The sequence below is a fragment of the Sinocyclocheilus anshuiensis genome, unplaced genomic scaffold (genome assembly GCF_001515605.1).
Source record: "Sinocyclocheilus anshuiensis isolate Anshui unplaced genomic scaffold, SAMN03320099.WGS_v1.1 scaffold278, whole genome shotgun sequence".
NCBI classification, from domain to species: Eukaryota; Metazoa; Chordata; class Actinopteri; order Cypriniformes; family Cyprinidae; genus Sinocyclocheilus; species Sinocyclocheilus anshuiensis.
The window spans coordinates 980,781-994,585 of NW_015546072.1; the positions used below are offsets into that span (position 1 = coordinate 980,781).

The 13,805-nt window shown below is 38.5% G+C and overlaps 2 protein-coding genes across 2 annotated transcripts in view; one reads left to right on the forward strand and one right to left on the reverse strand.

Annotated features, from left to right (window-relative positions):
- LOC107699714 (protein FAM81B-like) overlaps window positions 1–5,229 on the forward strand; it is an 8,136-nt gene extending 2,907 nt beyond the window's left edge. Inside the window, exons 4-7 of the mRNA XM_016501050.1 lie at window positions 659–765; window positions 3,390–3,525; window positions 4,110–4,305; window positions 5,075–5,229. Coding sequence (XP_016356536.1) covers window positions 659–765; window positions 3,390–3,525; window positions 4,110–4,305; window positions 5,075–5,208 — 573 coding nt within the window. The 3' untranslated portion in view covers window positions 5,209–5,229. The remainder of the gene's footprint in view (window positions 1–658; window positions 766–3,389; window positions 3,526–4,109; window positions 4,306–5,074) is intronic.
- Window positions 5,230–5,256: 27 nt separating this feature from the next.
- LOC107699677 (tetratricopeptide repeat protein 37-like) overlaps window positions 5,257–13,805 on the reverse strand; it is a 22,051-nt gene continuing 13,502 nt past the window's right edge. Inside the window, exons 32-38 of the mRNA XM_016501012.1 lie at window positions 12,995–13,123; window positions 12,770–12,894; window positions 10,301–10,465; window positions 9,879–10,031; window positions 8,011–8,141; window positions 7,605–7,734; window positions 5,257–6,494 (exon numbers count right to left, since the gene is read on the reverse strand). Of these exons, the coding sequence (XP_016356498.1) occupies window positions 6,417–6,494; window positions 7,605–7,734; window positions 8,011–8,141; window positions 9,879–10,031; window positions 10,301–10,465; window positions 12,770–12,894; window positions 12,995–13,123 (911 nt within the window). The 3' untranslated portion in view covers window positions 5,257–6,416. The remainder of the gene's footprint in view (window positions 6,495–7,604; window positions 7,735–8,010; window positions 8,142–9,878; window positions 10,032–10,300; window positions 10,466–12,769; window positions 12,895–12,994; window positions 13,124–13,805) is intronic.

A 13,805-nucleotide genomic window follows, 5' to 3' on the forward strand; every position in this document is an offset into this window, starting at 1 on the left:
GTGGACGAAGCGGAATCCAGCCCGGGGTCGTCACATGTGGTTGCCACAAGCCTGCCGGCCGCTCCTTCGTCGAATCTGCCGGCCGTTCCTCACTCTAGGCCTCTGGCCTCCGCTCACTCAAGCCCGCCGTGTGTGACGCTGTGTGTTTATATATGGTAAGACCATGGTTCTTTCTGGCATTGGCATGTCTGCACTTGTTTTCCTTTACTTAGGCATACACAAATAAATAATATTGTGACCAAGCCAGCATGTGCATTAGATATGAAATTGCATGAGTGTGGGCCTTTCTTCTTGAAATACTGAAGTCTGTGCATGGTGACTGTGTGGGGAGTAACAGTAAATCACAGTGATTTCAGTGCATTAGCTCTGGGGAGTGGGCACCACACACCATAACGGTAATTGAAAATGAAAGGGGGCGAGGACAGCCAGAGCTTGTGTGTGTGTGTGTGTGTGTGTGTCAAATGCACATGGGAATACTAGCTTGCCATGAATGCTGATGTCAAAACATGCCAATACACATTCTTTGTTAACAAATTTATATTTGTAGAAAAAAATTAACCAGCTCGGTTTGATACAGTTTGGAGCTAGAAGGACATGGAAAACTATGTGAAGTGAGTGTGATGACAGCTGTATTTTATATTGTCTTGTCATCTGCCAGCTGTCTCAGGATATAGGAAAACTAGAGGTGTCACTGTCAGAGAAGTTCATTTCTCAGAGGAACGCCACTGGAGATTTACAGAAGGAGATACAACGACTGGATCTAAAGTAAGAGCAATTAAAGCCACTTCTCAGTAGCAACTGCCATGGTATAATTGGTTTACATGTACACTCTCAGAAAAAAAAGTAGGCCTACAAACCAGAACGGCCAGGCACAGGAACAGTTTCTTCCCTCAGGGCTCAGGCAATCCATCTCATGAACACTTGACAATGTGGAACACACAACACTACTATACATTTATTTATTTAACACACATACTTATTTACATTTCAAATTTGCACATAACATACCTGTACATACAAACTGTCTATTTTGTATATTGTGTTTTTGCTGTCATTCTGTTGCACTATGGAGCTTTTGTCACTAAAGCAAATTTCTTGTATGTGTAAACATAACTGGCAATAAAGCTCATTCTGATTCTGATTCTGAAAAGCTGTCTCTGGGGCAGTACCATTTTAAAAGGTACACCTTTGTATCGTATTTACCCTTAAACAGTGCCTATTAGTATCTTAAAGTATCTTATCTTACATATTAATGATGTTTTATTAACAAGGTTCGGGAGGAGTGTGTCAGATACTTAGCCTATAATTAACACAGGTGGAGCGCACTCAAGTTAATCAACACCATGATATAAATACAGCTGACTTACCTCTATCCATTGACAGTTTATCAGCATCCCTCCTCCACCCCATCTCCTCACTTCGAGTTCATACTACACTTTTGGGGGGGCTGGGGGTACTCTAGGTTCGGGCCATTCCCGAGCTCGGAGCCCTTCCCCGGACAGCACGCCAAATATGCATTACCATACTTCAGCTAATTATATGTAAGCGTGAACTCGTGAAATACCTAAAGTGTGTATATATTAGTAAGATTCGAAAGAGCTTTTATATTTTTACTTTTTGAGAGTATAATATTCATTCAAGAATGAAACTAGTGGACTGTCTTTATGAGTCATTGAATCATTCACGTAACCAATGCAAGTAATGGCAATTAACAATGTCCATTAACAATGCAATACAAAAATTGATTTTTATTTATTGACATTAAAAACACAACTTTTTTGAAGATTTGAACTGGTGCAAATTCTGAACAGCAGTTAAATTCGGTAAGTTTCACAAAACAATTACTTAAAATATATACTGACTGTAAAACATCTGCTGGAGCATTTTGAAATAAATACTGATTACTTTCTATTGACTTGTAAAATGACAAGGAAACCATTTGTAATTTGTTTATATTAATTGTATTCATACTGTACAAAAATGTTTTTGATATGGAAAGTTTCATTAAGAAGAAACTAATTATTGTTTTACAGCTGACATAGTGTAAAAAATTCCTTCAAATGGAATGTTATTAGTTTTTTATTTTTTTGTACTCTGGCACTTGTTCTTGTACATTTTTAAAATGTTATTGTATTTAGCAATAAAAGAAAAACATGGCTCCTTGACATGCTCGAAAGAAAAGAGAAAAGATGAGAAACAGAAAAGGCCAAACACTATTGAATCTTGCATGTCTCATATAACCAAATGTGACATGCCAAGCTGGAATATACTGAAGCGTGAATTTAATTTTTCATTTATTTATTTTTACTTGGCAGACATGTTTTCAAGTGGTTTGGGCTGCGGGACTGCTAATATTTAATTGATAAAAGAAACAATAATCAGACCTGTTGCAGAAATCTATTTTAGGCCCCTAGTTTCTTCTAATAAAATTTCTATGTGAAGGGCACTAGTGAAGAGACTTGACAGCCTTGGCATCACTTATTGCGATACTTTTCCAACTCTATCAAATCTGCTGTCAGGAGGATTTGTTCTGTTGAGACTGATGTAAATAGGAAACATGAGAAGTGTCTGGTGTTTCAGCACCAAATGGCTCCCAGGGGAACCAATGTCTCACCAGATACGCCTCCAAATAGTGCAAATGCCAGTCTATGAGCTGCCACATGGGCATCATGGCATGTGCAAGGTGATGCTCTCCATCTAAGCGACAATATTAGCTCCTGACTGCATTGTGGAGCACAGATGGCAGCTTCAGCGCGCTGAAATGGAGCCTTGCCCATGATCCCAGTGGAAAACGTATTTTCATGGTGACAGAATCAAAGCAATTGGCTGGCTATGCTTGGCCTGTTATGTAATAGTGATGGGTCAAGATAGCTTACAGTGACTCATGAAGAGAAGCATATGGGCCAAAGACAAATAAACACATTGAGAAAGAAACCGGGAACTAGCATGAGCCCAAATGTGAGAGTGATGTCTATTCGACACAATTTAACCTTTATTAAAGGAGGTCGGGGCTAGTTGACACACTTTTTACTTTAATGAATATTCCTCAGTGTAGAGTTCTTTTTGAAAGTCAGTTTATATATAGTTTTGGCTACAATAAAAAAGCCATTGAACATTTCTGACAAACACTTAAAAGAGTTACGAAACAGCAAATACTTAAGAAGTAACAAAAATATCATACTACTGATTGGTATTGTTTTGTAAAATTTAAATGACAAAAAGACGCCTTGACCTGACCTGACATTTCCATAACAGTAAACATAAGATGTTGGAATTTATGTTATATCATAGCTTTGCCATAATCACAATATCTTAATGGCATTAGTTAATACAATAGAAGATTAATGCAATTGTAGTATGTAATGTGGTATGTATGTATATTTATGCAGCATCTCTAGGAGTCTGAGGGAGGTGGAGGAACAGACAGTGAGACTGAGGAAGTGGGCAGAGGAGCAGATGAAAACCACAGTTCAATCACACACAGAGAGCAGCCAGCAGCTGCGCACACTGCTGCAGGACAGAGTGGTAAATGTGTGAATGCGTCTTTCTGAGTAAATATAACAAGTGAGCTATGTCATAGTGAAATATCACTGTGGTATAACGTTTGTGGTTTTAAAGTCAAACTACAAATGAAAGGCCTTTGTAGAGAGCACACCTACTAGTACATTATGTATATACTTATATAAATTAATTAAATATAATTTATATATACAGTATATAGTTCAGTCATTAAACACTAGATGGGACAGACTGGTATGTCTTTTGCATCAAATCATTTACATGACACGCTAATTGGCCTCAGCTGATTCTGCAGCTATTAAGCTTTCTCGCTCAACATTTAAATAGTCTGGTTCAGTGGACTTCAGAAACCCTCCACCTCCCCCAGCTCCACCTGTCTGCTATGGTATTTATGTACACCTATTCATGCAGCAGCATATCTTACATGCTCATAGCAGCAGGTTTGTGCATCTATTGGCAGTAGAAAACTACTTGCTCTGCAGCAGCAGTGTGTAGCAGATCTAGTTTGGCAATACCACATAAATTTACATTGTCATATCTATTAACATGTTAAACTATATGTACATAATCTGTGCAAAATATGTACTTAGGTTGAAGTGGAAAGCGAGCTAAAGGAGAACATCGCTGTTCTTTTTAGTCATCTGGAAAGGTTGGAGGCACAGTTGGAGAAGGTGCGATCTTCTGACAGGACCAAGCGCTCAGAGAGCAAACTCAGCAGCAAGATCAACACTTTGGAGCAGTGCTTCAGAGAAGAACTAGAGCAGATGAGGAGGGAGTACCAGTCAGGCAAGTCTTACATTAGGATGACATAACCATAATAAGCCCTTAGAACATCTCAACTTGTTAACTACCATTCAAAAGTTTGGACTCCAAACTGTATATGAAAAGCTGAAGTATAATATAGACCGTTTTACTCCATCATATTTAGTGCCTCTCTGCCCACACCTCTGGAATGACAAATCATTGAAAGCCAAAATCTGAACAGTAAACTAGCACATCACATAAAAACAGACTGGACAGATTGTGTTCTAGCTGCCTGCCATGCAATACCAACCAAAATGAGCGGCCCAATTTATCTCTCTTGTGGCTGTTTTTCCAGGCTGTTTGCTTGTAAAATTAAAGTGCTAATAGAAAACAACGCCCAAATTGGGACTTAATCAGTATTTTGGCATCATTTGAAGCTTAATGTACAGGCAAGCCTGCTGGGTATCTTCCACCCTAGCAGATATGACATTTATTAGTTTATCTATATTTCCTTCCTGTTTCCAAAAGTTATAGACTGACAGATTACACCGTTTTCCAGGCATTCAGTACAAAAGACCAAATCAACCTCAATAAACAAACAGAACAAAGAATTCACAATCATTGTAACCTCCGGCCTTGAAATGTACTGTACAGTAGTACACGATTTCTGCTCTCAAATTCTCTTTGAGACTCCTGTGACGGACTGAAGGCAGGTGATGCATTATTGCTGAGACATCTAACACACACTTCTGCCACAGAGGTAATGCTCCCACAGCTTTCTGAAGGTGATCTCCTCTATTATATTTGCCAGGGTTCCATGCGGTTCATGATGCCATTGCGTCTCTGAGACACATTGGCAACACCAAAGCCAAGCTGGACAAAGGAGAGCTGCAACGAGACATCCGACAGATCCAGAGAAACATGGATGGACTGAAGGAGCCCTGACTGGATCATTCTTTTAGAAGACAAATATGCTGGAATATACAACCTGTGTGTGAACACCAAGTATGATTCAGCAGAATGTGGGCAGATGGACAATACAATCAAATAAGCTCTACATTTGTTTTCTAGATTGAAAAAAAAGGATTTAGTCAGCTTGCGTGAGGTCATTTCCTTTAAATCTCTTTTTGCTGGACCAGACTTTAAAATCAGATTCTGAGTGAACAATCATAGTTGATGAAATTCAATCAAGGTACAATTACGACAAATCCAAGATTAGAAGCACAATACTCATGCAGGCTCAATACTGAATGATAATGAAGATGAATTGTTCTGTGTTTGTCTGCACGTCCCCAGGCCAGTATTGATTGTAATGAATGCTAGAATAAACAAACAAGATCGCTTTGTTTTCATTTAAGTTTCCAAGCCAACAATGCATACGTGCAAAGCATAAATACACCCAACAAGATAAACAATTATCGTTATTTCCCACTTTTTTTCTGTTTTGGATATGTGCTTTAATATTTCTGGGACTCAATAGCCCTCAATCAGCCCAGTCGACCGTAGGTCAGTTCTGCAGAGATGAGTAAAGTCAGTTATTTGGAAATGACAGTGAGGAAAAACAGAGGTTAATTAGTTCTGCCAGTGCTTCTGTAGGGCAAAGATAATGATGCGTCAGATAAAAAGCAATTAATTTGAATTCTTGGTTTCTCTGACCATAAACAGACAATCTGAAGAGCAGATATCCCACTGCTGCACTTTCAAATGTGCCCAATAGTGATTTTGGATCCGAAGCAATGACTCTTTTGAGTTACATAATCGCAATAGCAGTAGATTTAGTATAGTCAGCTGAGCCTTGTGGTGATAATAATAATGGCGAAAAACTGTCACTTTGGGGAAGGCACATAAAAATAATAATGAATATCATTAATGTAATTTTTCATGTATCAACGCTCATGTGATTGCAATACAGTGAGCATAGGCTAATTCAGTTATACCATAAACTGCTATTAAAAGAGCCATTCATATAGATCACGTGTCTTTTTAAATTAGCTTAGCAGATATATCCGTACATAATGAAATGTACTTGGTCATGTAAAGACTTTCAGATTTGTAAACATTGATCGGTGAGTAAACTGCTCAGTGTGCAAGAGATGAAGCAGAACAATGGTGAAATGCAGGTCTCCTGAGGGATGTGAGGATGGTGGACTGTCTCAGCTGGATGGGTAAAGGCGTCTGTGGAAATCCATCAGTCTGCTGTCTCCTTCTGCTGTTGCATTCACCAACAGAGTCTACAAGCCCAAAATACAATGCCATTCTTAAAGGGGTCATGACATGGATTTGTAAAATTATTTTAATGTGTAACTTGAGGTTCACTTCATATTCACTTTAACAGTCATATATTTGAAAAATGATTGTTTTGAACCCTCACTCTGACCCTCTGTATAAAATGACGCTGGGGACCTTCTGAAGGCTCTACAGACGCAAATGTTTGTTTAAACCAAATGCATTAAAGTAAGTATTCCTTTACTCTTCCATTTGTCCTGTTGTCAGGAGTAGCTCAAGCGCATGGAGTACGTTAGAAAGTGAACAAGCACAAGCATCAGACTGAATGCCAGTGGGTGGGGCGTATAGTACGATGATGTAAAATGTTTCATTGATGTTCTAGACATAGTCATATGAAAATTTATTTGCCTGTGTGAAGTCACAAATCCCACAATATCCAAATAAGACAGTTTTGGTTTAACTTGGTTAGTTCCTTTTTTTTTTTATACTGGTGATGTTGTAAGCTACTATGACATTTGCAGGATGTTTAATGGTACAAATAATTCTTATATATAAAAAAAACTTGCTTGTGAATGTAGTTCATCTCATTAACTGTATTAGAATGGCCAATAGTTACCATTCAGACAATTACAATAACCGTTGAAGCAATTTGAAAAAAAAGTACATTTATAAAATAATTAGTGCAGTCAATCGAAATTAATCGCATCCAAAATAAGTTTTTATTTACATAATATGTGAGTGTACTATGTATATTTATATTATGTATATATAAATACACACATGCATGTATATATTTAAGAAAAATATGTCATGTTTATATATATTAAATGTTTATATATTAAAATATACATAGTACACACACATATTATGTAAACAAAACTTATTTTGGATGCGATTAATGGCGATTAATCATTTGACAGCACTAAAAATAACAAAATGGATAATGAAACACTGTATTACTATAGGTATTAAATAGGTATTAATCTTAATATAGTAGGTAGCTGAAGCTGAACTTTCAGTACGCTTTATTACATTGGAATCAAATCTGATAAGGGCAACACAAGCCTGAGTTACTCATTTGATTTCAAGTAGAGCGAGTGAATGCAACTGCTCACATCTATCAGCTCCAGGTCATCTTTGGCGTGCAGGTGGCGCAGGAGGTACCAGCGTGCCACTGATGCTATTGTTTCAGAGCCGCCTGAGGCTGAAGCATAAACTATTTTCTCCAACAGGCGACGGGTTTCCCTGTAGAAGAACAAACCATTATCAATCTGATCCTGACCCAGTTTAACCTCTGATATCATGAATAAAGGTGATATATTTCATATTTAAATAGACTAAATAAGAATGCAATACCAAGAGGAGGCAAACAATGAAATACAAACATGTGGCATGACTGATCTGACATGTTGACTGAATGTCACGGTGACAATAAATGTGAACACAAAACCCTACTAAAGCTATATGCAAAAATCCTCTCAGTGACAAAAAAGTAACTTGTGCTTTGTGAAATGGCCCTACCTGGCACCCATCTTTATAGAGAACTGCAGTAAGGCTTGGAAGAGCAGAGCTACTGGTGAGCTGCCCATCTTTAAAACTTCAGTGCTGGCCTCCAACACCAGATCCTTCCACTCAGAGACACAGACACCAGCCTGTTGTCAGAAGTACAAGTAGACATCTTTACACAGTGTTTCCTTGCATTGTAGAATGGTCTGTAAAGTTTGTGCAATGGAATGAGTAATTAAAAAAACCTTCTAAAACAAGGATTTCAGGATTTTAGATGTATTTTAGCTGGCAAAGTTCAGACTAATATATGACCGGAGTCTGGATACGCTGAAGGCTGACACGCTTTAATTAAAAGTAATGAAAGGCTAGCCACAAAGTGTCTAATTCAATTTAGCAGGCAAAGCTGCAGTCAGCTAAAATGAAGGCAATACGCTGACAGTGGATGGAGGGCAGGGGGATAGACAAAAAGAAAAGGGAGGGAGGAAGAGGAAGCAGAGAAAAAAGGGGAAAATGTGCAAGAAAGATGCCTGAAGGTGCTGTAAAAGGCTTAGCCCAAAATAATAATTTCCATTTTTATTAGTGGTCATACAGACACTAGCAGACAAACTAATTTAAAATGTGACAAGGAAAACATTAAGAAAAATACCAGATGTATCCAAATGTATTACAAATGTAGTAAAAAATGATTTAGAAATTGTACACAATAAATATATAAATAAAAACAATTCTGTGATTGCCTTTTCAGCAGCCATTACTCCAATTTCTTTTTACTATTCATGTTGAAAACTGTTGTGCTGCTATATATTTTTGTGTTAATTTGTGATACGTTTATTTTTTCAGAGTTCTTTGCTGAATAGAAAGTTCAAAATAACAGCATTTATTTGAAATAGAAATCTTTTATAACATGTCTTTAAAATGTCTTTACTGTCACTTTTGATCAATTTAATGCATCCTTGCTGAATAAAACTATTCATTGCTTTCAAAACACCATCTTACTGTCCCCAAACTTATTTTATGGAATTATAATTAAAAGTTAAATTAACTAAACATATTGGAATGAGCAGAGTGGTCTGATAACCTTGTGTTTAACTTTCCACTATTAGTCTGTCAACAGCACTACAATAGGACTCCTTTCTTTCATCAGGTTTGCCGCATGATTGTCTGCCATATTACAGTACATGCTTGTTTGAACAGCTTTTCATAGCTGTTCATCCATCCAGTCAGTGTTTTATGAAGACTGCAGGATTATCACACAGTGATCTCATGAGTTATTATGAGCTGAATCTACCCTGAGTAAACCGTTCCTCTCTGTCTAACAGACGGTTAGGACAGGATTCAGACTGCAGCTGCCATATATTTGTGTTTGAAATCCCACTGCACATCCTCTGATCTAACGTAAAGACTTGGGATTTGCAAGGTTTGACAGCTGTCTAGAGGTACTCCATCTACAAGAAGAACTATTAGAAGAAAGCACAGCAAACAAAAGAAATCTATTTTCACAAAGAAAGCCGTGCTACTTTAACAATTCTGCATTTTTCTTCAGTCATTAATATTCAGGTAAATTAGTTACTGCTTGAAGGTGACAAAATGGAAGCAGCTGAATCTGAAGTCTGAGACCATTTGTAGACTTTGTGTTTGACATTTAAACTTAATACATAAATACACACACACACACACACACACACAGATATATCGACAATTTATATTATATTAGATTTTTTTTATATTATTTACTTTTTTCAAAATCTGTCTGTTTACTTCTGTGTTTAAATACAAAAAATTATTTAAGTCATTCAGGCCACACTGTATATTATTAAAAAGTGTCCGAGAAATCTGTGCCCATTTCTCCCAACTTCCCTGTACAAGATTAATCTGGTACTCACCAAACACGGCATGAGTGCCAGCAGGGCTAGTCGGAGCAGACTGCTCATCTTTCCAATGTTGTCACCGAGCTGAGAGGCCAGCTGAAGACTCTGTCTATATGCCACAGAGGCCTGAGCCAGCAGACCCTGAGAACGGTACACTTCTGCCAACCACTGAGAGACAGCAAGATCAAATTAACAATGAGTAAACCTTGTTAAACCTCCTTTCTATATAAAACATAAAAACATTTGTTGGGTTTCACTGAAAATCTCCTGTGTGATTTAATAAAGTGTGTGAAACACATTCAGACCAGGGGAAACCAAAAAGGCAGCATTTAAAATTAAATACATATAACATAGCAAGATGCACATTCGCATTGACTTTTACTATGAAATCAATCTTGACACCAAGCTCTCCTCAGTGAGATGCTGAATGTACATACATGCCAGGCGGACACAGATGTGTGGTTGGCCATGACAGCAGCGCTGAGCTGATCCAGCACCGCAGGAGGAACACAGTTACCGGAGTCAGACAACAGGAGGCGCTCACACTGAACCTGCCTTAACATCAGGAACACCACAGGTTGCTCTGGAGATACACTCAGAACCTGAGAGAGGAAGAGGAAAGTATACAAACAGTTAAATGGGCATAAAGTAATTACATGTTTAAGTGTTACTTCCTAGCCAGTATGACAGCATTAGCTTCTCTGCTTCTTACCAGCTTTAATGTCTTATCAAAGTCAAAGTCAAGTCAAAGTCTGCTTTATTGTCAATTCTGCCACATGTACAGCAAATACATACAGAGAATTGAAATTGCATGGGCGGGGCTATCATTACCACAGGTTGACTGATGTGCAACATATGTTGATGTTCCAAGGAAAATATCAGAATTTGAGTTAAGCTTGTCTGATATTTGTGCTATTAAACTTGCAAAACACAAATGTCATGATCTCAACATGGTGGCCACCAGGAGTGGGGGAAGGTGGGTAAATAAAAGAGCTTTTTCAAAGCCACTGATATGACTAGAGTCATGTGAGTGTACATCATTTTAAACATATTTTTCTATACCTTTAAAAGACTTGTGACTCAATGTATATTTTTTTCGTCATACTCAGGAGGCTTTCTAGTATTGCAACACTGAAAACGGTAAAAATAAAATGGTAATTGTTACCTTAAAGTTGTCATGAACTTAGCGACCAAAATTCCATTGATCTTTTGACATATACGAGGTCACTGTACTATAAAAATATCCTGCAAATTTCAGAACTCAAAACTTTCTCGTTAGTCTAAAAACAGCTTATATCGAAGCCAGTCTGCTTAGACGACAGCTTATGGAATGTATGATTATAATGCAATAGTGTGGCTAAACACTGCCTCCGCAGAAGAAGATCAACGCCTGCTTCTACATCCCTGCCTGTTTAGCCTCGCCCACCGATTTGTACATGTAGTGTTTACGAGAGAGGCGAATGCACAGAAACCAAACGATAAAAGATGGCACCGAAGACAACAAGATGCTGTGCAGTGCCAAGTTGTGGGGGATAAAAAACGGTCTTTACATTGCCTTTCTTCTGATCACAACATTAGGAAAAAGTGGATTAACTTTATTTTTACTGAAGATCCAGACCGCGTCAGTAAGAACTTGGTCCTTTGTTCACTTCATTTTACCATGGATTCGTTTACAAACAAGGCACAATCTGACGCAGGATTTTCAGAAAGATTGAAACTAAAAGATGATGCTGCGCCGACTATATTGGATCCGGCAGTAATGTCGCAAAACACACAAGTGTGAGTAACTGTCTTTATTACATGATCACTATTGCATTTGATATGAGTATTTATGTGTTTTAACATAAATCACAGCAGCGTCCATTTGTAAGGACGTAGGCTGTCAAACATACACAACTATTAGCCAATCATAGCAGTGGGCGTTTACTTTTGAGTCTACAATCCACCACACCTATTCAAACAGAGCATTCAGATGAGGGGAGTTAAAAACAGAACAGAAAATAGCCTATTACTTCTAAATTATGTTTTTGATGTAAAAATCTTGATAACATTATAAGTGGACCTCAGAGAATAGTACAAAATAAAAAACAAAGGCATTTCATGATTCCCTTTAAAGATCCACTTAGATCCAACCATTAACAAATACTTTCATTGGTGAAACCTAATGCAGTCTGATATAAAATAGCATTTTGAGTTGTATAAAACCAGTTAATTTTGATCAGTGATTTTCAACCGTGTTCCTGGAGGCCCTCGACACTGCACATATTCAATGTTTCCTTTGTCTGACACCTCTATTTCAAGTTTTGCGGTATGTGTCCATTGGCAACGAGTGAGTGGAGCAGAGTTTCAACTCTTTTGTACTGGAGCTATGGGATTGACAGTGAATTGAAGAACCTGTTTAGAGCGACCAAGAGCATCTAACTGTTGGGAAAAGCTCAAATTTATGCAAACGAGAAGCATCAAACAGCAGGCAGCAGCCATTCACTGTGAGAAGCATGTAGTGACTGTCATCTCTCACGAGCATTACAAAATCTGCCGATTTAGTTTAAATCATAGTTTACATATACTATTTTTCATTTAGATTTTAAATGCAGTATCATGAATTTTCATTGGCTAGGACATTGGCCCTTCAGGAGCAAGACTGGACACTCCTGTTCTACAAATACACCTCAAAGGGGAACAGCTCAAGCATTATGAGCAGATAGACAGCCACAATATATGGATATTAGACAGATGGTGCCGTGTCAGTGCATGAAACGGTTCTGCTTTGAAACCCAAGAACAGGTCAGCCTGTCTGTGTCTGGACCTGTGCCCGATTCACACAAGAGAGACTCATCAGTAGGGGACAGCGTGACATAGAAAGAGAAAGCATGCGTGTGTTTGTGTGTGTGTGTGTGTGTGTGTACCTGGGAGCAGAGAGTCTCTGCCTGGTCATATTGGCCACTCTGTTTGAGTCCAGTCACGGCCTGCTGCAGCACCCATCCCTCCAGAGCCTGAGCCAAGAGCCCATCCTCTGCCTGCAGGCCCTTCACTGAGAACAGACCGTACACACAGCACACATAGTTTTAAAACCATGCTCCCATCAGCATATATTCAAATACACTGACATGACATTCTCAAGTCTCACTGACCTTTTTCAGACACCAGAGTCATGTGCGCCCTCTCCAGATCTTCTCTGTGAGGGGCGGAGCCTTGGAGTAAGCATGCAGTGTTCTCTGTGTGACAGGCAGCCATTAGCCCCGCCCACCCAGCAGGATCATCTGCATTTGTCATACAGAGAGAAAGACAGAGGACACATCAATCCATCACTGAATCACTGCCATCCGACTTAGGCAGCAGACAAATCTTTCATCTGGCTGATATATAATTCGTTGATAATACAAATGATGCATTAGGACTTGCGTTTACTGACCTAATAAACTCTTTTGGAGTCAAGCAAAACGTCACCGGGCCCACTCATCGTTTTAATCATACGCTAGATTTAATTATATCGCATGGAATTGATCTTACTGATATAGATATCGTACCTCAAAGCGATGATGTTACTGACCATTTCCTTGTATCGTGCATGCTGCGTATTACTAATATTAACTATATGGCTCCGCGTTATCGTCCGGGCAGAACTATTGTTCCAGCCACCAAAGACAGATTCACAAATAACCTGCCTGATTTATCTCAACTGCTCTGTGTACCCATAAGTACACATGAACTAGACGAAATGACTAGCAACATGGGCACTATCTTCTCTAATACAATAGAAGCTGTTGCCCCCATCAAATTGAAAAAGGTAAGAGAAAAAAGTACTGTGCCATGGTACAACAGTAATACCCATTCTCTCAAGAAAAAAACTCGTAGTCTTGAGCGCAAATGGAGAAAAACTAAATTGGAAGTTTTTAGAATTGTGTGGAAAAACAGTATGTCCAGCTATAGACAGGCTCTAAA